At 48.8% G+C, this 21,828-nt stretch overlaps 2 protein-coding genes across 2 annotated transcripts in view; one reads left to right on the top strand and one right to left on the bottom strand.

Annotated features, from left to right (window-relative positions):
* LOC133345274 (SCO-spondin-like) overlaps window positions 1–5,006 on the bottom strand; it is a 178,995-nt gene extending 173,989 nt beyond the window's left edge. Inside the window, 3 exon segments of the mRNA XM_061555889.1 lie at window positions 767–849; window positions 2,563–2,754; window positions 4,752–5,006. Coding sequence (XP_061411873.1) covers window positions 767–849; window positions 2,563–2,754; window positions 4,752–4,843 — 367 coding nt within the window. The 5' untranslated portion in view covers window positions 4,844–5,006.
* A 9,088-nt stretch (window positions 5,007–14,094) lies between these two features.
* On the top strand, window positions 14,095–20,542 carry LOC133345271 (mucin-5AC-like). The gene is made up of 2 exons (XM_061555886.1): window positions 14,095–14,872; window positions 18,871–20,542. Exons 1-2 carry the CDS (start codon window positions 14,512–14,514, stop codon window positions 20,457–20,459), a joined length of 1,950 nt encoding a protein of 649 aa, XP_061411870.1. The 5' UTR covers window positions 14,095–14,511; the 3' UTR covers window positions 20,460–20,542.
* The last annotated feature ends 1,286 nt before the right edge of the window (window positions 20,543–21,828 follow it).

Genomic DNA, 21,828 nt, shown 5'->3' with positions numbered 1-21,828 from the left:
GGTACCCGGTTGCAACCTCTGGAGGACGGCCACCGACGTGGGCCGAGTTTGCCACCCAACTCTGCGAACCGCCTCGGCTCCGGTGAGAATCGGCTAGCGTCCCGCCAGTCAGTGATGCCATTGCTCGGACACGCGTCACGAGTTAATAAAAATGATATGGTGTGAGTGCAAATGTATTTGATTGGTCACCATCATCATCATCGACGATCTATAAAAGTGACGGCCTCCCCAAGCCATTGCCATCTCTCACGTTCCGGCTCCTTCACACGAGCTGATTTCATCGCTGTGGACATCCTCTCGCATGTAATATTCCCTCATTCGGCATCCCTTGAACCGCACGCGTTAATTCCCAAAGACAGTCATTGCCATAAGCGCTGAAAACAAAGTGCTTTACAAACACATGGCACGGACATGTGCGTTTGCCCGTGTAATGCGACGGGCACACCGTCTGGGAAACTCCCGTCCCCCCCCGCCTCACACTGTGAGAATTATCAAGTTGGTTGGCTGGAGTAGAAGGACATCTTAACACGAAAACTTTCGCGACCAATATCATCCATAATAGAGATTTCTTTGGGGGGGTTAGATCGCGTAAATATATAAATGTGTCGTTAAACCCGCCACCACCCGACTAGTCAGGTTTGTCACGTAAACAGAATGTGGCCAATTCGTCACTAGTTGGAGAGCCAAGCCTCGACATTTACAACATGCGTACGACGTTTCGAGCTTCATCAGGCGACAGCCAGATCGGCCACTGTCGCACACTCACTGTCGGTGCACAGTGCTCCAGTCCAGCCGGGGCAGCACTCCTTCACCGTCTTCTCCGCCTGCACAGTCCGCGTCTCCGCGGGTCTGAGTTGGAAGGGGGGCGGGCGGAGATAATCGGAAACGGTGATATGCACAATGTTACACAGGGTGGTCCAGAAGTCTTGTGACACCCCCACCCCACTCACCCATTACATTCACTAAAACTGAATATATTTTTAGAGTAATGTTTATTTAAAACAGAAATGAATATGCAAAGGGGAAAAAAATTGTAGGGGTCAATTAAGTTGGGGGGGGGGGGGGGTCACAAGATATCTGGTCCACGCAGTACAGTACCAGGCGTGATCACGAAAAGCGCGTTAAGGGGCCGTCCATAAATGACGTCACGCGATTTTGAACGATTTTTGACCCCCCCCCCCCTCGTCACACGGCGTCACAAAAAGTTAGACCCCCCCTCAAATATGACGTCACAAAGCTCTGCCCCCCCCCCCCAATAAAACATGCTTCAAATCGCTTTAAACTATTGTCATTGTAGTGCGTATTTAATGTGGCGCTGCACTCTGATGTTGTAGGAGAAAACATTTATTAAAAAGTCTATTTAATGAAGTAGAACGTGTTGTCTATATTTATTTAAAGTTGCGCATTTTGATGTGACGTCACATTTCTCACCACCCCCCCTCTCCTGGTCACACATCGTCACAAATGTCTGACCCCCCCCCCCCCCAGGTGCGTGACGTCATTTATGGAAGGCCCCTAAAATAGTACAGTGCGTCGCTTTAAACCAGCACAGTGTGGCGTTAAACTAGTACAGTGCGTCGCGCAGATCACCAGGACGGTGCGGCCAAACAACAGAACGTGCATTCTGCCTTTTCAATTCCCCCCACCCCCGCCCTCATATCTTTTTGTTCCTAATTTACACATTCAAAATTGCCAATTTAACGTAACGCTCATATCGAATTCGTTGCCCATATTGATAAGTTGCCTTCTAACGAAACAATGTATATTGTGTTACCGCATGACGAGGGTTGACTCGAGAGAGATCCATATTTGTTGATGTGTAACTACCACGTATTTGGTGGTGGCGGTTTTACACCACGATCCCTGTCATCAATTAACCCTACGTATCTCTACGATTTCATTCAACGCCAACCTCCGACGGACGTGTCGCTTCAACCGCTTCGATCTTCGGCCGGTGACTTAGTGAGCTCGGAAAATAATACGTGTGTGTGTTTATTGATTTATTAAAGTTGATACCACTGAACGTGAGTCCTCACGAGTGGTCCCTGGTGAGGTAAGTGTATGCTTCCACCTACACAACGCACTCGCGGCAAGCTCTCTCGCTGGCCAAACACCGTGGCCCACATCGCACCTCTGTCAAAAAGAGCTTCATAGCTCATCGGATTCCTCCAGTATAAATATGCTGATTCTGCCCTCCCATGTACACCCTTCTTCCCGTCCCTTCAGGAACCTTTCCCCTCACACTCGTTCATTTCTAACCAAACCTCTCCCTTGGTTTCTTTCTCCACTTGTCCACTCTCCCTCGTTTCTTTTCCGCCGTATTTCTCCCACACTTCCTCCCGCACCCCTTGGCAGTGCGCCTCACCCGCGCTTTCTTAATTACTTACCGTGTCCTCACACGACCCTTAACCACCACTGTGTGTACCAAGTCCTCGTGGCAATCCAAAAACATCCAACGCCACGAAAATGTGGATTTCCCCACCACTGGCTGAAGTGAACAACTGCCCCATTCGCTGAGCGCGGAGACGCCGATTCCATCCACCGGGGTGACGCACAACTCACCTGTACAGGTGGCACGTGGCCTCGGAGGTCGCCCGCTCAGGATGACCGCCCTGCTCGGCGCGCATCCGATCCGCGTCCAGCCTCCATCCCTGCAGGGTGAAGCGCAACAGGGCGCTGCAGGGAGCCGACAGCTCACGCCGTGGAGTCAGCACCTCCAGCTCCGTGGACAGCACCCGGCGTTCGCACCAGCGCCTGTACCGGGGGTGTTGGGGAATCGCACCGCACCGCACCGCACCTCACCTCCGGCTCGATTCGATGCGCAAAGTGTCCTTCATTGCAAGGCCAACGGGGAACTGGCGCGGCCCCCGACAATCCACAACATGTGAAAACAGCCCCATCCCTCCATCATCACCATCATCGTCGTCATCGCGCTGTCAAATTGTTTAAATGGTGTGGCGGCCCTCACACTGTTGATGTATTTTCGGCGAAAGTGCCACCCCCCCCCCCACCCACCGCTGAAAATGAGTAAAGAACACTGCGCCACGCTAAGGCAACCCGCCAGTCGTTCATGAGCAAACGCTTAACGATGCATCGATTCAACGCGTACATAGCGTCGTTTTCTTAATCTCTCGATAATGTGCATTGCATCGACCGTGTGAGATTCGATCTTCTCCCATTCTTTGCGCATACGGTTCACTGTAAACGTATTCACGTAACCACTGCAGCAGCCATTAGTGGCCGCTACAGTCACCACGACGTTAAACATCGATTTTTATCATTTATTCGACATGTGACAACACGATCGAAACGTGGGTGGAGGCATGGGTGCATCGTTACGCATCGCCATAATGACGGCAATTCTTGGCTCACGTGTAGTCGAATTAATTAAGGAAATACTTTCACCCCATGTTTATAACTTGGCGAGACCACATTGTAGATTTTATCAGACTCATTGCAGATTTTATCAGACTCGGCGATGCTCGGTCTTGAGACTTAAACTCAGGCACGCTCTCCCGAATAGATAAATATCAATATTATAAATGTAAATATTACATTCTCAATTGCTTAAATACCAAGTAGGGAGATTAGCAAGTTATTTTTTTTTCTTACAGACGCCAGCACATTAGAGAACAACAAAAGAATCAAGAGACGCGCAAGTCGGGAAATAACGCACCGCATTCATATGAACACTGCCTAACACAGAAACATGCGACTGATGTTTCTAGCAATGACCTATGTTCGCTCATTACATTGCTGCTTGTACCCTCCACTATCTCTTCCAGTGTTCAGAGCTTTGAGGACTTAAAGCTGAGATACACGAATGTCAAACTAATCTGTGGAAACAACTAGGCATCTGTGAAAGAGCTTTATATATCATCAGATTCCTCCAGCATAAATAAATGTTCTGATTCTGCAAGGTTTCAAGTCTCAGCTTTGTTGTCTTGCAGTTAGGATCGACACAAAAACTCGAAAACAACACTATGGCCTTAATATGAATCTATAATCGGCGACGTTTCAGTCCATGGCCCTTCTTCATAGCACACAAAACAACAGATGGACCAAGCTGGATTTGTCGACTCGATTCAATGGATCACAATGGCACGTACATCGCAGTTTGCGTTCCAGCTACATTGGCAGCTTCCAGATACCGTACGTGCATCGTATAGGAGAACAGTCACACACCACCACCATCATCTCTCAGTGCACAAACACCGATAAACCTCTCTCTCAATGGGTTATCCACTATCAACTCGCGCTTTCCAGTAAACATGCAAACGTTGGGACCAACGTTGGCATGCGGTTGGAACTGTTTGACCAACCAACGGTGGCCCAACGTTCCACGTTGACCGGCTCGTTGTGGCTTGATGTTCTTCTGATCTCAAGTTATTTTAATCATTCCTTTCTCTACATCATCTAGCTGTAACTTGTATGTATTACAGATTTACAATAACATCAAAGTCGTATTGAAGAAGAAACCGTTGCAGCTGCGATATTATACATATTAAAAGCATTAAATGTATCGAAAACACGTCTTTTTATCATGATCGCTTTACAATTATCGCAATGATGGTTATTGTTTTTCCTGCATCTTTTTTCTATCTTTCAAAATAATATCTTCCGGTCTTCTCAATATGCCCCCCCCCCCGACCTGTTAATAAACAAACATCAGCACAGACGCGAAATAAATCAGACCCCCAAGACAAGTCTTGAGTGTGAGAGGTAGGTGAGCACTCCCAGTGGTGTTGTACCCTTCTGCTTGGACACTCGTGCCCGCCAGCGCCACCACCACCACCATCAGCACCGTAGCCGCCGCCGCCGCCACGACGATCGATCTCAACATCTTCGCCACCGTGAGGGGGCCACGGCGCTCACAAAGTCACATAAGGGACACCGGGACTCGCGAACAACGACGCGACTTCCAATCACTTGACCAATTAAACTGAGAAGTCGGCTCTGCCGGGGAATAACTTGGGGGGGGGGACTTTTTTTCGGTCTTTGCCGCAAAAAAATTGAGAAGTGAGTCTCTCGGTAGCAGTGTGTCGGCCATGTATTTATAGATTTCTGGTAATCCCTTGTTTACGCGGAATCGGAGTTGGTGGGGAGGGGGGGTAACTGAGAAGAGCCGAGGATCATTTGCAAGTGGCCCGACTGGGCAGAAGAAAACGGGCACGTGGAATCAATCGCGTTTTCTGCTTTATTATTGCGCTAATCCAGATCTTCTCGGCCATTGTAAAAGAGGGATGGGGTCGGCTTTGGCAGGATTAATGAGCACATGAAAGGTCTTCATCGCTCCATCTCCGGTACCAAAGGACCGTATCTGCGCAACCCGTTTGCCCGGAGCGAGGAGTAATGAAGCTGGTGTCATCTCGGATCGTTCACCCTTTATCGGCTCCACGTGTATGGAGCGCAGCAGTCTGGAATCGCCCGCACCGACTGAACTCCCTACAACACACAAGCGCGCGCACCGCAGCCACAACCACGTCTAGGCGGATGCGGTGGAAACGCGTCGCAGCGCTTTGATGAGGACGTTATCGTCAACAAAAAAGATCGGAAGAAAGGGAACTTTCGCCAGAGTGGAAGGCTGGAACGCACGCGCGTCCGCTCAAGTGACGATGACCTAGCTGAGACAAGGGGACCTTAATGCAGCTCTTTGGAACCTGCTGATGTTTTATATATATATATATGCACTGACGCCGAGTGCTGAGTAGTTTCTGCCAATGGTTTTCAAGCCCTCGCTGTTATTTTGTTTTTGTTGCGATGGGGTTTTGTCGTCCTTTACGTACAGGGAAAGTGTCACGAATGGCACGGCGCTTTTGTGGTTCACGTTGCAATGTGCGCCGAATGTTGTCGAAGCGGATTTGCATTTGGCTCTGCAGTGCACTGCGAAGTTGCAGGATTGTTGTGAGCTTGGCATTTCCTTTCCAATTGCCCTCTTTTGGATACTGATGTTAAAAAAAAAACACATTTACGGTCGTGAGCATTACATAAACACATCGGTTCTCATATAAATACCATTATCCTATTTGGGCAAGCGATGTAATTTTTGTCGTTACAGTATTGCAAATGCCTACGGCCAAATCAACTTGAAGAAGTGCTCGATTTCATTGCATTTCGAACGCTAAGTATATTTGAGTCTGGTTCGTTGTTGGATGGGTGACCAATAACATCAGGGCTTGCCAGGTGTAAGCCGCGAGGCTGCGTAGTGGCCAGGAGAATGCCAAAGTGTCACCTCGTAGTGCGTGGTGGTTCTTCAGTTTCCTGCGACACGAAGCCAAACATTCGTGGACATGGCCACGTACGTATGTGGAACTTATTTCGCACCACACGTGGCTAAGGTACATCCCAATTCAGGCAGAAGCGCTCCAACTAACAACGGTAAGGTTTCGTGTTCAATGTGCCCGGTGAGATGCCGATTCGGCCAATCATCCATGCTGTGGTGGATAAAATTGGTAGCCACCACATTTTGGAGAAACACGATTACCGCCGTGACAATGCGAAAATGTCACAGTCGGTTCAAGGCCTCACAATGTAGATGAAAGTTCGGCCTCGTATTCTTTTGAGAATCGAAACACTTCCAACTTTAAACTGACCCATGCAATATAAGGGACATTTCACGTGCTCATATCTGAAACTCTTGCAACATATAGTGTCCATTCATCGCATTTATTTAACCCTTCCCGTGGCCCTGTCCTTAAATGGATATTCTCGCACACACATGCGAGTTCACGGCACCATTGCGTACCTAAGGATTAAGCTGTCACTTCACGCTACGTATAACGCTGGTAAGGGTCCCAACTATCTCGTTTGATGCGCAGCTGGATGGCTGCAAAAGTCAATCAAATAAAAATCCGCCTAAGGGGGCAAACCTTTATCGCGAGGGACTCCACGCATAGTTTGACCCCAGAGTCGTCTTTAATTTAAACCGCCCCCAGCCCCCCCGCATCGCTCCTTTAATAAACCTGTGTGTGGAGGAAGAGGCCTTTTGTGAGATCTGGCTCCCACCCCCACCAAAACCTCCAAAGCGAGACGCGCGCTGATCCACTTTTCTAGTTGTCCGCATGAGCGCATCCATTCAGCCACTAACAAAACACCCCCCTTCCACCACCTCCAATTAATTAAGTTCCGATAGCTGGAGTGATATTGGACGAAATCGTGATTTTAAGTTAAGGCGTATATGCGTGTGAATGGCCGGTACGGCAACTTAAACAAATGTACAGTATGCATAATAGAATGAATATGTATGTTGAACTTTGTTCGCACCGTACGTAGCCAACCGTGCTAATCGGCGGTGCGCGGGTAGGACAAACAGACTGGACACAAAATTCAGTTCTAAAGAAATGAGGTTTTAATCGACAGAATGTGTAAGTACGTGTAATTATATTATTAGTAAATCATATGTAAGCGCGGAGCCGAGTTCCGTTTCTCCACGTATAACACGTAATATTCGCCCTCCGAGTCAATATTATTCAAAAGCGTTTGTTTAATCAAGCTCACTCTGCTCCGACCTTCCGGGTCTCCATCAACAGGGTCTGGGCTTGTTCAAACAAATGCTGCTAACACACCAGATGTGATTGGTACGAGCACTCCACCTGAGCTTACCCGCCGCATCTCACTATAATTATTTAACAACACAAATTAAATGTAAGTAGTGTAACTATTATGATTCATAATTCGTTTCTTGTGGGTTAAAAAGTGGAGGGATAATGCCAGTTTATTTTTTTACGACAAACCTCCAACCACCCGCCAGATCCAATCAAATAAAGTTGGCATATATGCATTTCAACGCTAATTATGAATCACATTCGTGGTGGTGAAAGCCTACGTGTGCACCTGGTACGACTTTGTTGGGCATGGACAGCTATGTCCGCTCATAGCGCAGTGGTTCGTGCACCACGCTATTAACCATGAGCAACACGAGTTCGATTCCAGACCACGGCTCTCATCAGTGGCACGTGAGAGCTGAACACACACACACAGACCAGAGCCCCGACTTCAAGATTTTGAACTAAAGCAGGGCTCGGCAAACCTGCGGCTTCGGAGTCGCATCGCGACTCTTTTTAAAGACCGCTTCTCGTATTCACCACACAGTGCATCGCGGCTCTAGAAATATTTTTTTTTTTACCGAATTAGACAAAAACAATGGCTCTTATTTCTTATTTTCTTTGCCGATTCCTGAACTCAAGGAAGTGGAATCCGATCTCCAACTGCCGCCAGACACGGGAGTGGAGAGATACGAGTGCACCGTCAATGTCTCGGGTCTCAGTGGCGTCAACTACATTATCAGCTCTGGGCTGATAATGTAGTAGACGTCGTTGATGAAAACCCATCTCGTGGTGGTTGTCAAGGGGGGCCCCGACTCGTAGCTTGGGGGGGGGGGGCAAGGCACGCCCTGCCCCCACGTGAGTTTACGCGACTGCTCAGTTGATGTCGATGCCTTTCTCCGTGGACATGTCTCTGTCACTTTCCGCCTCTCTCTCTCGGTCTTCGTGTCTCTTTGTACGATTACTTTTCTCCTCCCATTGTATGTGCTTCTCTGTTGCTCAGCGTGTGTGCGTGTCTCTCTCTCTCTCTGCGTGTGTGTCTTTGTCTCTATTGTGTCCCGATGTCTATGTGTGTGTCTTCGTGTCTCTCCCCGTGTCGTCTCTCTTCGTGTCTCTCTATCGTTTTCTCTGCGTTTCTATGTTTCACTCTTCGTCCCTCTCTAAGTTTGTCTACCTCTCAATGGCTCTCGTTGCGCGTGCGTCTGCGCTAGCATCGTCTCATCACTCTCTGCATCTCTCCGAGTTGGTCTATCTCAAGGGCTGTCGCTTGCCACGTATCTCGCTCTCTCTCTCTCTCTGCGTATCACTACACCCTGATTGGGGGGGAGGGGGGGTGTGCAGGATAGGGGGAATCAGAGGGGTATCGTAATTTCCCGTGTGAAATCTGCGAATTCTCGTGTCTCGGGAAGGATGCGCGCTGATGGATCATCGCCGTGCTGCATCTACACCCTGGGCAGAGGTCGGTCGGTCGGTTGGTCGGGGCATCACTTTGCCAAATTCATTCCATCGGCTTCCTCCGCCGTCCGATGCGAGAGCGCGCCAAGAATGTATTTTCCCAGCCCGGGGCAGTGCAGCAAGTAGGTTCCCCCGTAATGCCTGCCGATGTTTTGAGAGTTGCTCTGTGGTGTGTGTGTGTGGATCTTGCCCGAGTGCTGCACTCTCGTTTCCTCCCGCATGCAACAATACTACAAAAACAACTCAAATGGCCGCACGTGCCAAGCAAGGTCCCCCTCTTGGCAACGAGTCCACAGACTCAATTGAGAATGTCCTAAATAACTAATAATGTTATCGAACAAGCTCACTGTTTCCCACTGTGGTTGATTTGATCCGTGTACCCCGCTTTGTAAAAACCACTACTGGATTAAGGCCTCCCCATGCAGCATCAGTCATTTGCGGTAGTTTGACCATACTTCACCACGCTGTGACAGTGCAGGTTGAAGGTGCAGGGATGGCCTAGGATCGATTTAGATATCCCTAGTCAGTGGTGTTAACCATTGCTTGGATTCAGAGTCAAATTCGGCCGATTCGTAGCGCAGTGCGCTAACCACTGCACCACCGCTCCTCTCCCCAAAAGCCACATTGATTGGTGGCATCCCTGCAGTACAATTCCTTAATTATTAAGTGGTGTGAGTGGGCGTATGGATAATGACAGAGACAGCGGAGTTGTTATCCCTCACTCTTGTGATCGACATCACCGATCCACGCATAAACACAAATGCAATGACAATATAATACCCTTTGTTAATGCAGGAAAGCATCACCGAGTCTCAGGATATTTTTTTTAAAGTAGCGTTCTGCATTGGGATATTTTGGCCAATTCCTTTCATCAGCGATTGGCATGGAATTTAGACATCTTTTTGGAAAACCATTTTTTGGGAAACCCCCCATGTGTGTGTGAGGAGATAAGGCTCCACACGGGTTCATTTTTTTAAGAACCCACATGCTCGGCCAGGAAAACAATATTGAGTACATGGAAGAATCACGACCCCCCCCCCTCCCCATATTCAATGACTGTATTCATTAGGGCCCAATCTCAGCAATGGAGCATCTGATCTATAAGCTTAGAGACAAGGAAAGAGCTATAAGCTGCTCATGCCGAGCTATAAATGTCCTGATAGTGCATTGTCTTTAAACTGCTCTGCCAGTGATGAAGCACCTGGGCCCTCAAGAAGAAGGCTGCTGCCTCTGGTGGAGCCCGATCAGTTTCAAAGACGATGCCATATATAATGATTATTATTATTATCGGAGCACGCTTTTATAGCGGGAGAGCTGCTGAGGCAGGAAAAAATATGATGTTTTTCCATCTGATGACGATTGCTTGTGTTGCAATCGAAACGTCGTGATTTTTCATTATTATTTTTCTATCTACGTGGCTTTACCGAAAGACCCAAAGACTATGAATTCCTGCGGTCACGAATGCTTAAAGTCAAGATTTTACCTATTCTCATGAGATTGCAACACGTACATGGGATCCATTCCTAAATCTTAGAACAGTTTTAAATACATCCATAAGAGGGTTTTTTTGGGGTTAGATCGCGTAAATATATAAATGTGTCATTATCTAACCTAAACCCCCACCCCCTCTATTATGGATGATATTGGTCGTGAAAGCCTGCCACGTGTTAAACAGTTTTACGCACCCTGGCCACCTCCACCTCCCCCAAAGAAAATCACTCCCCGCCGCCCGCCCTGCCTGCTCTGACGAGTCCGATACACCCGCCGATGCCACCAATGCCCCTGGCAATGCCGTTCCAGAACTTCAGGACGTGGCAATGTACGATGTGAGGGGGAGGATGTGGAATTAAAAATATATATTTTATATATTTTAAAAAACCCACATGCTGTTCTGCTTCGCTGTGTTCACCAAGTTGCCCAATGGGGTGTGGGAGGTTTACGGGCTCCACAGGGCTGCCAAATGATCGCTCCCCCTCCACCCCCCAACCCCCAATGACCTGCAGAGCGCTAACACGATTGGCATTTCCCTTCTCTCCCTTTCTCGAACGTTCGTCGCAATCTGGACGTTAGATCGTTGTTGTGCTCTTTTTTATCAACACCGCAACCACGCGTCCGATAGGAAAACGGAGCGAAAATATAAAACAATGGGTTTCTGGGAGGGGGGGAGGATCGGGGGGGGGGGCAACTCTTTGTGACGTCGACATGAAAGCACCTGCTGAGGACATCGCGGACGCGCTGTGGGGGGGGCAGAGCGGAACGGAGTGGAGGAGGTGACGCCAGTTTCCACTTATTGTCGTGGGCAGGCTGCCTCCCCTCCATCGGCCTGGTTATCAGGGCTGCTCACCAGAGCCTTGCATCCATCAGGGAAGTCACTCTTTCCACCAGCTGGCAGCTCTCTCAAGATGAGCGTTTGTTTTGAAAACTCTCAGCCCCCCCCTCCCCCAGACACGCTCCACCCCTCCTCGCTTGATGGACTGCTTCGAACTCAGTGCTGTGATTACGCACGTGACACACGCATATACACATGTTCACGTGAACAGGACACCCACAGAACAGTGGTATAGTTACCATTGGTACCTCATTTGCCAGTAAAAAAATATGATAATTGTTTTTTTACCCTCTTATCTGGCAACAAAACTGACACCTTTTTTTACGAGGAGTCATGTTTGCATAGACCACAATACCTGTGCATACATTATTAGAGTTATGTTTTTTGTTTGCATTATGACTGCAGGTATTGTGGTATATGCAAACATGACTCCTCGTAAAAAATGTGTCAGTTTTGTTGCCAGATAAGAGGGTAAAAAAACAATTATCAGTGGTATAGTTATCAAGTGTATCAAGTGTGCAGGAGGTGCAACTCGCCATCGAACGAAGGCGGCCACTGCACCGCGCGCTTTCAGATGCGCTTCTGCGGCCGTCTGGAACGCTCTTCCTTCCGATATTAGGAAGCTACTGGAGTTAGGGGCCGTCCATTAATGACGTCACGCGATTTTGGACGATTTTTGACCCCCCCCCCCCTCGTCACACGGCGTCACAAAAAGTCAGACCCTCCCTCAAATATGACGTCACAGAGCTCTGCCCCCCCCCCCCAAACTAAGTTTTTTATTTTGAAAATAAAACATGCTTCAAATCGCTTTAAACTATTGTCATTGTAGTGCGTATTTAATGTGGCGCTGCACTCTGATATTGTAGGAGAAAACATTTATCAAAAAGTATATTTAATTAAGTAGACCGTGTTGTCTATATTTATTTAAAGTTGCGCATTTTGATGTGACGTCACATTTCTCAAACCCCCCCCCCCCCTCGTCACACATCGTCACAAATGTCTGACCCCCCCCCCCCTCTCTAGGTGCGTGACGCCTTTTATGGACGGACCCTTATGCACTTTGAAATGTCGATTCAAAACGAATTTCTTTAGAACTGCTTTTTGTGTTTTAGTTCGTTGTCCTTCCGCCTCACCTTCCATTAGCACGGTCGGTTTGGTACGGTGCGAATAAAAGAAGTTCAACATACGTACATACAACTAGCCCGGAGCACACGGGTCAGAGGGACCCGGGCACCAGGTTACGAAGAGGGAAGAATATTTCACAGGGGCCACCCCCATTTCATTCCGGGAACCAGGACCCGTGCCAAACGTGCTACGCCATCGCCAAGATACATGTGCACACGTCCCCTGATCCTGGCCGTGTTTGAGACAACGCCGGCAGTACAAGACGTCGCCTGACGGCTCGGGGTGCAGAGCACTCAAACGGCACCGTTGAAATCCTGGGTTTGGGTTCAGACTCCAGCCACGCGAAATCAAACTGGGTTCTCGAGGGGAGATAGGTGATCGTCTCAGCCCGGTCACATGCGACTGCCAATTAAAAACAAAATCCACTTAATTTGCCCCATTCCAGCTCTGAGAACTTCAACAATAATATTGGTTTGACTGCCAATGTCACTCAAATGTATTTGCAGCAGATTTGGTTGGAAAGCGCAGCCTTTAATGCTTCACAAAAAAAGCTCACTTGAAGGGATCTCAAAAGTAGTTCTCTGATATCCACTTCCGCGGACCATTCTCTAACCCCCACCGTGCAATGCGTCGCTTTGCGAGAGCTCCGTCTACTTTGTCCCGTGACGCGACACCGAGAGCACAATTGGAATAAGACTGTGAGAAAAATGCGAAAAACAACGTACAACTGGCAATGTATCGCACATCAGCATTGCAGCTGTGCCACGATGGCACGGGGGGTGGGGAGGAGGAGGAGGGCCTGATAAGCGGCTCCGGTTGGGGTCGGGTGCCTCTGACTGTGGCCGGAGGCGTGGAGCCGGTGTGGCTGTCCTGTGTTGTGCTTGGGGCCGTGCCTGACGCCCCCCCCCCCACTCTGACGGCCGCCACTCGCTGGCAGACACGGGGAGGGGGGGGGTCTGGGGAACCTCGCGATTAGCCTTGACGCCACGCCAAGCAAAATGTCTGTTGTTGTTTCAGCTTGGATTATTATTCTTTTCCTCCCGGGGTATTTGGCTTAAAGGTGTCATACTGTGACCCACATTATGGGCGCCGCTTCTTCGCGAGTGGTGGTTGCGCGAAATTCGGCATCGCTTCGTGGCAAAGTCGACGGTGGTCGTCCTATGGAGACAGCGGCACGCTGTCATGAGAATGTGGAATTTCCACAAGCCGTAAGATGAGCGCTGCACAGTGCCCACTCCTCGACAATGATTCACGGCGACTGTGTCGGCACGCCGATCGAAGCTCGGGAGAACAATGTGCGAAAGGGAGAATAACAATGTTGATTTGAAGATTTCGTGACTGTAGGAATCCATAGCCTTTGGTTCTTTCGACAAAGTCACGTACTTGTTTTACCTACTTGACTTTACCGAAATAACCAAAGAGTAGAGGGAGACTAACCTCTGTTTTTTAATCTTTATACTGTACGCATCAATGCGCCTGTTTCCAGCAACAACAACAAAAAAAACCACATCACCGATGTTGATTTAGGTCAGAGTGATTTAAAAAAATCAAACGCCGGAAGGCGAGGAAGCGGCGAACCAGAAATCACCCCCCCCCCCAAACAAAAAAATCACTCGACACAAAGAACCACGGGCTCCCAGAGAGGCGAAGCGCCGGTCGGCAGACACCCCGGCACGAGATGAGCAGAAGGAGGACATCGTCCTCGGCGTGATCTTCAAGGAGGGGGCCGCACGCGCGCAACAGCGCACGAGCGCGTAATCTCACCAACACACGAACGTCTCGTATCCTCTGCTCGCGACAGGAAAAGAGTAGCGGCGGGGGGGGGGTTGTTTTGAAAATCTGCCAGGCGGCGTGGCGGCGCCACGTCATGTTGCCGGCCCACGGGAGACACGGAGGAGTACGAGGGAGGAAGACGACGAGGACGAGGAGGACGAGGAGGAGGTGTCCACCTTGCATCGTCGCCGCCGTAGCCGCCGCTCTCCGTTCTTCTCCGGCGACGCGCGCGTGAGGCCGTGGCGCGGTGCCACGCTGACGCAGAGTCCCGATACAGCATGCGGCATGCCGCCCTTGAGCAGGAGCGTGCTCCTATGCAGCCTGCTGGCGTGCGTGGCCACCACGACCACCGCGCGGGGTGGACACGCGGTCACCGCGGCAGAAGCCACCGCGACAACGGCAGCAGTACGGGGCCAGACGGAGGCCATAGCATCGGCAGGAGCAGCTGTACAAGGTCGCATTGGAGCCACAGCAGAAGCAGCGGTAGCGACAGCAGATGCACCACAGGGTCTGATAGATGCTACTTTAGCGCCAGCCGAAGTAGTAGCAGAAGCAGCAACAGCAGCAGTAGCAGCAGCAACAGCACAAGGTCAGACAGAGGCCACGTCAGTGCTCACTACTGTCAACACTCTCTCCTCTCCGATTGGTAAGTGTTGAGATTCGTGATACTCGGCGTCCTCTTGCATGCTCATTCTGCACTGACGCTGCAGGCTGTGTTGATGTTGATGATATTGGTCGCGAAAGACTACGTGTTAAACTGCATCGATGTTTGTGTGTCTGTGAGCATGTACGCGTCAACGCTGTTGTTGATGTTTAATGAGCGTGTTTAGTTGTTACTTTTGATTGACAATCATTCCGAGCAAGATCTTAGTGAAGAAGATCTCGGACTTGTTGGAGAGACTTCCTAGGTGAAGGACAACCGTTGTTGTGACGAGTGTATTTATACAGAGCCTTTCAAACACAAAGTGCATGCGTCATGTCAACTTGCCTAAGTTAAGAATGCTATTTTTTAAAATACATGTTAAATACCTTTTGGTAAAGTTATATAATGAGCGTTAAAGCAATGTGGGCGTCAATAGTAACCCACACGAGGAGTTTAGTCAAAATTGGACCAAAAATTCTGAAAAGTATTGACTTTTTTCCTTCTAAACGTGAATATTGTGTTCAAAGTACGGTGCGAGCGGCCATCTACAGCAGGCCTACCTAACACGCCCACACGCGAAGAGGAAAGTCTTCGGTTCAACATCAACAGAGCCGACAAATAGCTGCGCGGATGAGAAACACGCTCACTCGCCAACCACAACCGGAGCTTTCGACAGGCTGAAAATCGGCTTTAAGGAGAGGCCGAGCATGTTGAGAAAGGCACTGCTCTTGGGAATAATGCAGAGTTCGGAATGAGATGCATTGTCTGCCGCACCTATTGAGTAACACAAATTCAAGTGTAACTGGCAATTTGGCCAAAAATCCCAAATGCTGATAAATATCCTGAAAATTACTCGATTGGGATTACACGCCCAACACTCTTCCTCTGGAGCTGCTGTGCACTTTTAAATCTAGACTGAAAACTAATTTCTTTAGAACTACTTTTTGTGTTTAATTTGTCGCACTTTGATTTGCACGGCTGGCTACGTACGGTGCGATAAAAGTTCAACAAACACACGTACATACAACGTTGCACGTTTACTGGGAGGATTTGATTGGCTGAGGCGGCCCAGCGGTAGCGCTTTAAGACGCTTGTTAGAGAGGTTCACGGTTCAAATCCAGCAACCGCCCTGGTTATTACCGCGGTGCTTATCACCCAGAAAGAAAACACGCGCCGTCTAATTCACAGTGGACGATGAAGATCCAGTGACCTCATTCGCAAGAGTAGGCCATTGTGTGCCTGGCGTCATGGTCCGAATTTGAACAAAAATTACCCACTAATGACTCGATTGGAATATACGTGGCAATTATCGCCCCTTCTGCAACAACTTGGCAGGACCCTCTTGACAAAAACGAGTCTTGAGACTTGTTGGCAGGACACTCTTGAGACTTCGTGAAGCTTTCCTGGGTAAACATGCACAATATAACAATAATTAAATAATATTCAGCCGTACAAAAATTCACCATCAAAGTATGGAAATTGCTATGTAAGTGGATGTCGACAGATAGGATGGGGATTGATGGCCAAACAAAAGTGTTGGAATGGCAACCGAGAGAATTGAATGCGGACGACGCAGGGCTGACCAAACAGATGAGTTAATGAAGTCAAGGCTAAGGCACGAAGCAGTGCTACGAGCGACGGCGTCACATGTGTAATGGCAAACGCGTCTCTATGATTGCACAGTCGTGTTTATTTGGACAGTGAAATCCCATCATATGCAGAGACTGCGAAGGTGGGTTATCGCTCAAGATGGAGCCGATAACCTGGAGTAGTGTCATCACCCTCATTTCTTGCCCAGGAAACAGACATACGTGGTAAATAGAACAAAGTCTAAACTGTAATGGTCAGACAAGAGATAGGAATTGGCCATGATCTGTAATTTCCTCGATATGTGAAGGCTTACGTTGAAAAAAAAGTGTTGACTAAGCAAGTTAATTGCATGCATCATCATTGAAATATGTGGGATGCTGCCCAATAGTTTGTAACGCCTATGACTAATTGGGAATGGGACGCAAGCGTAGGATTGATCACCCTGTCGCTGGCCGCCTTTGGGGAGGGTGTATAGTATGAAAGGCCGAAACAACCTAGGACCCAAAGGTTCACTACTGACGATGCGCTCCCCAAATTTCACCAGGCTCACTGTTCATGAACTCTTGGAAGTGCTTGCACAAAGGATAGTAACATCTCATCCTGTGTTCTTTGGAATCTGAATTTGGGCTTAATCAGCTTTCGTAACAGGAGGAGTGGATTGAAACTGTCCACAGCGTCGATAATACGTATAATAGGAAATGTTTTATTAGGACAAGATGAATGCCATAAACACTGCACCGTTTGTGAAATACTTTAAGCTATGTTTCTGTGGGTTTTACACCCATGCGTGGGGATTGATGTCGCGCAGAAGTGAAACCTTCATGTGTGTGCGGGGAGTTGCTTCTGTCGAGCACGCGTTAGAATTGTAAAGAAACGGAAACGCTTGAATTGACTTTTGTTGTGATGAGGCCTACTATAGGCTTGGCAAGTTATATATAAAAAAGAGTTACAATTGACTAAATTATTACACACACACACAAAAAGATATTTAATCTGAATGGACTCAGCGCTGGTTAGATAAAGGATATTAATATGCAACTGTATGTGTACAATTGTTTGAACTTCTTTCGTACCGTACGTAGCCACCCGTGTGAATCGGGGGTGCGGGATAAGGACAAGCAAACTAAACACTAAAAACAGTTGTACAGAAATGAGTATTCAATCCAGATTTTTTTAAAGCATATGTCTAAAAAAATAGCCTACGTGAAATTGAAAATAAGTCATAAAATGTTATTCAGAAAGGTTTACACGGTGTTATGTATAATGCAACAAAGCATTGTTGTAGTGTAACTTTTCTCATTTGACATATTTGTTCACAACCCTTGCTGAAGCAGCGATAATACGATTCATTGCCGATTCTGTATGCGAGTGAAACTGACCGCTGAGCCAGGTGTCTCTTCAACACTCATTCGGATCACCACCTCTGAATGTCACAAAATATGAACAAACACAGGGGCAGATTTATATCTAGAAACTTTCCCAAAGGGAGGCGAGGGTGGCCGACCGTCCAGAATATTCAAGCAGAAAAGCCGTTGCTGTTGTATTTTATCACCTTAAATAGGACCATACATTCAAAGTAAAATTTTCAAAATTCTCTTGTAAATATCAATTAAACACCATTGCCCCCCCCCCCTCGGATCTACGACTGGACAAACATCATGCACGACAGTGTTGTACCGTACTTCACGGGCGCGTATTCTGGCAAATAGGGTGTGTGGGACAATGGCATCAAACCACGCAAACAATGAGATCTCGCTTGGTGCAAATTAAACAAAGAGTTCTATGTTTCTGAGCACGGCACAAGTAGAAAACCACGTGACAGCCGTAGGTAGCTGTGGGTGCCATGCTGTTGAAGCCCGGTAATTGAAACATGTTGGAAAAATTTATATTAAATATATCTGTCGAGTAGACAGAGTCTGAAGACAGACCTGCTCTCCACCTGAGGACGGCTGCTTGCGTTGTGGCCGAAACGTCGTGAGAATTATTTTATTATGTTTTATTTTTCTTATTTTATTATTTCCATTCTACGTGACTTTACCGAAAGAACCAAAAAAGACGAATCCCTGCAGTCACGAAAGCTTTAAATCGAAAGATCACGTGGTGTCAAGGTCTCACATCGGGGCTGCCAAACGTGCCCGAGCTTGAAAACAGGAAACTTTTGACACGAGCTGTTCTGCATAGGATGTGCGTTTTTCCGGGTCAACTGTCAAAGCTTAAAATAATAATAAAAAAGAGTCTATTAACACTTCACCCCCTTAGAATGTAGTTTAACGGTACCCAGATTGTATTGGGGGGGGGGGAATAAAGCAATAAACCTACTGTTAGTGAAGGGTGGATTGTGAGATCCTGCGCGGTAAACAATATTGTGTTTTACAATTTATTTTAAGCGTTTCTCTTAATTTCGTTAACAGGTCCAGGCGCGGCCCAACAGATTACTAAGAAAATTGCGCCTTCGTCAGAACAAAGAGAGGCTTCCACACCGACGACTTTTACGACCGGAGCAACGATCACCGAAGTGACTGTGCTGGGGAAAAGTCAAACGAGCGAGGCCTCCGGTACGCGGCAACGCAGCAAGCCCGCTGACGTTTCACAAACGGACGCGAGCGGTTCTTCGAATGACGCTTCCACCCTCGCAAGCGACCCGGGTGATCTTGTCGGTGCCGCATCGAGCGCAACTGGATCAGCGGGGTCGCCGTTGCTGCCGCATTCAACTCCGAGGGAAATTTCCAACGGTACCCCCACGTCTGCAACCGATGTGTCCGCTCCGCCGCCTTTGACCGAGAGCAACGCGACCGTTTCCGCCGCCGCCACTCCTAGCGCGGCCGCTTTGCCCCGTTCACCTGCAGCCAGTACGCGCGCCTCTGAGAGGGCTCGTCTCTCCGCGTCGTACTCTCCGACCGAAACCGTGGATACTGTGAGAGGCCGAAAGATCGCTTTCGGTCGGAATCCGACTCGACATTCAGAGGGTGAGCAGAGCCCCGCCGTGACCATCGCCACGCTGCCCAGGGACGCGCAACCGCCAACGGCTTTGGGTGGAACGGAGGCCACGAGTCGCGGTGCGTTGTTGGTGTTGCAGAAGATCACCAGGACACCGGACGGTGGCGGGGGTCACAGATTGACCGTGACTCCTGCAGCGATTACGTCCGAAGCAAATTTGGAAAAAACTGCGATTCCAGTAATCACGACTGCGCTGTATGGAAGCCACTCACACTCGTACAATAAAACTGCGATGATAACAGAAATGACTGAAACAACATCTACAGCGTCAAATGAGAAAGAGCTGTTTGTAACGCACGGGCCTCTTGGCTTACCGACTGGCACGACACGAACACAACAAAGTGGAAAGGATGTCGACTCAACCAGTGTCGCAACATCTACAGCAGCTGTAGACACGTGGTGGCAGCAGAATGTGTCTGTGGACGCCAGAGATCATTACACATCGACACAGCCACAGACTCACAAAGAGACAGACCGGGGGAGCCACGGAAACATTTCTGCTACTTTAACAACTTCATCAAGTCACGAAAAGTTCTCCCGACCCACCACGGACAACGCAAGCCTCATTTGGAGAGTCACGAACGAAGTGCGGGAGACCGCGTCATCCAATTCGAGTCGCTCCACGACTGAGTCAACCACGTTGGCTACAACGACGGAAGCAGATGTGCGCGGTGAAGACAGAGGCACCTCCGTGCCTCCTTTCCACCGTGGGACAGCTGGGAGCACGTGGGGTTATTTGAGTAGGACGGCTGCCACCGATTCCACAGCCAAGAGCGTGAATCCCTCACAAGCTGCTTCCACGTTGGCGACACACGAGACCTCTCCCGGCCAAGTTTTTCCCAGTTCGGCATCAACGCAGATTATTGTCACCAATACCGCTTCGAGTGACGCCACCAGAACCGCGCCCACGATTGGGACAACAGCGGGACCCACAAACCACACCGGGAGATGGAGCAACTTCGACGGCTACGTCTTCTCAACATGTCAGCAGCGAGCCCAGTAACAGTTCTGGGTCGAGTGAAACGACTGCGGTAACAAATTCGACTGTCGCAGCCACGCGTGCGCCACCCACAAACAACGCAACTGCCCCTCCAACGCACCTGTCAATGGCCACGTCAACAGGTGAGCGTCCTTAACGAGTAACTCCGCCGTGTAAACGCCGAGTAATCGCTTCACGGTGCAGGTCGAAAAGGGAGTTGTTGCTCTTTCACAAAACCGTTAACTTGATTTGCCAATTGCAATTCACCCGGTGTGTTTCAAGTTCGACATTCTAATTGCTAACGGAAAGAAAAAAACACCCTAAATTCACCAGATCTCAGAAGCTAATCAGGTTGTAAACCTGTTTGTGCTTACATTTGTGACAATCTGGAATTGCCAGGGTGATGTCGGGATGGGACTATGAAGTGGTCAGGAGGTGGTCGTGTTGCGTGTCAGCCCGTTCTAAGCGTGGGGGTTTCTCTGGGCACGCTCGTTTCCTCGCGCGTGCCCAAGAACTCGCTCATGGAATTGGCAAAACATTCTCATGCAGGTCCCTCCTGAACAAGAGACTGAGCAGTGACACTTTGCTGGGTAAATAATGATGATGATCATCATCATTAATCAAGCCGTCACCATCTCTCATGGTCCTGTGATGCAACAAATTTTTCAACAACATCCATTCGCCACGAGGTGTTCAGCTGTTTTCACGTTAGCAGGTAAGGCGCACTTGAGCTATACCGCTCTTTTTCAGAAGCCACCTGGCCACAAATCATGGCTTGTCATGTGAAAGTGTATTTAACAGTCAAAGACTCTGAACGCATGTTTCTAAATGTGGAGGGGAAAACCGGAGGACCCGGAGAACAATCGCGCGTGACTACGGGGAGAACATGCAAACTCTAAATATACAGGCTTCCGCGGGTCGGGATCGAACCCACGACCTCCTGCGTACCAGGCGAGGTCGTTAACATCTCGCCACCGTGGCACCTCAAGCAAAGCCAATAAGAGATGACACGTGTGCACAGAGGCACGGAGAGATGCACGTTTGGAATTGCATGAAGGGACACAAAGACTGATACACGGATTGCAGAGGAAGTGAAAGTGACTGGGTAAATTATTGGGAACATCGTTATTATTATTATTAAATTCCCTGTAGGTCCCTGCTCACAACACAATTGCAAGAACGGAGGGACATGTCGTAAGAACAATGGTAGTGTGACCTGCCAATGTGAGGACGGCTGGTCTGGCATTGATTGCAGCGAAGGTACTATCGTTCGCATCCGAGTGTTTTTTTTTTTTGCCTCTTAGCCTCGTGTTGACAAGCCACGCTAGTGCAGCCATACAACATCTCATCCCCTCATCTTCCCTAACACCGCTGCAGAAAATAACGAAAATTT

Source organism: Lethenteron reissneri, chromosome 21 (assembly GCF_015708825.2).
Source record: "Lethenteron reissneri isolate LAM-NWPU_2019-01 chromosome 21, ASM1570882v1, whole genome shotgun sequence".
Taxonomy (NCBI): domain Eukaryota; kingdom Metazoa; phylum Chordata; class Hyperoartia; order Petromyzontiformes; family Petromyzontidae; genus Lethenteron; species Lethenteron reissneri.
Note: the sequence above shows the minus strand (reverse complement) of the source record. Positions and strands in the feature narration are given on the sequence as shown.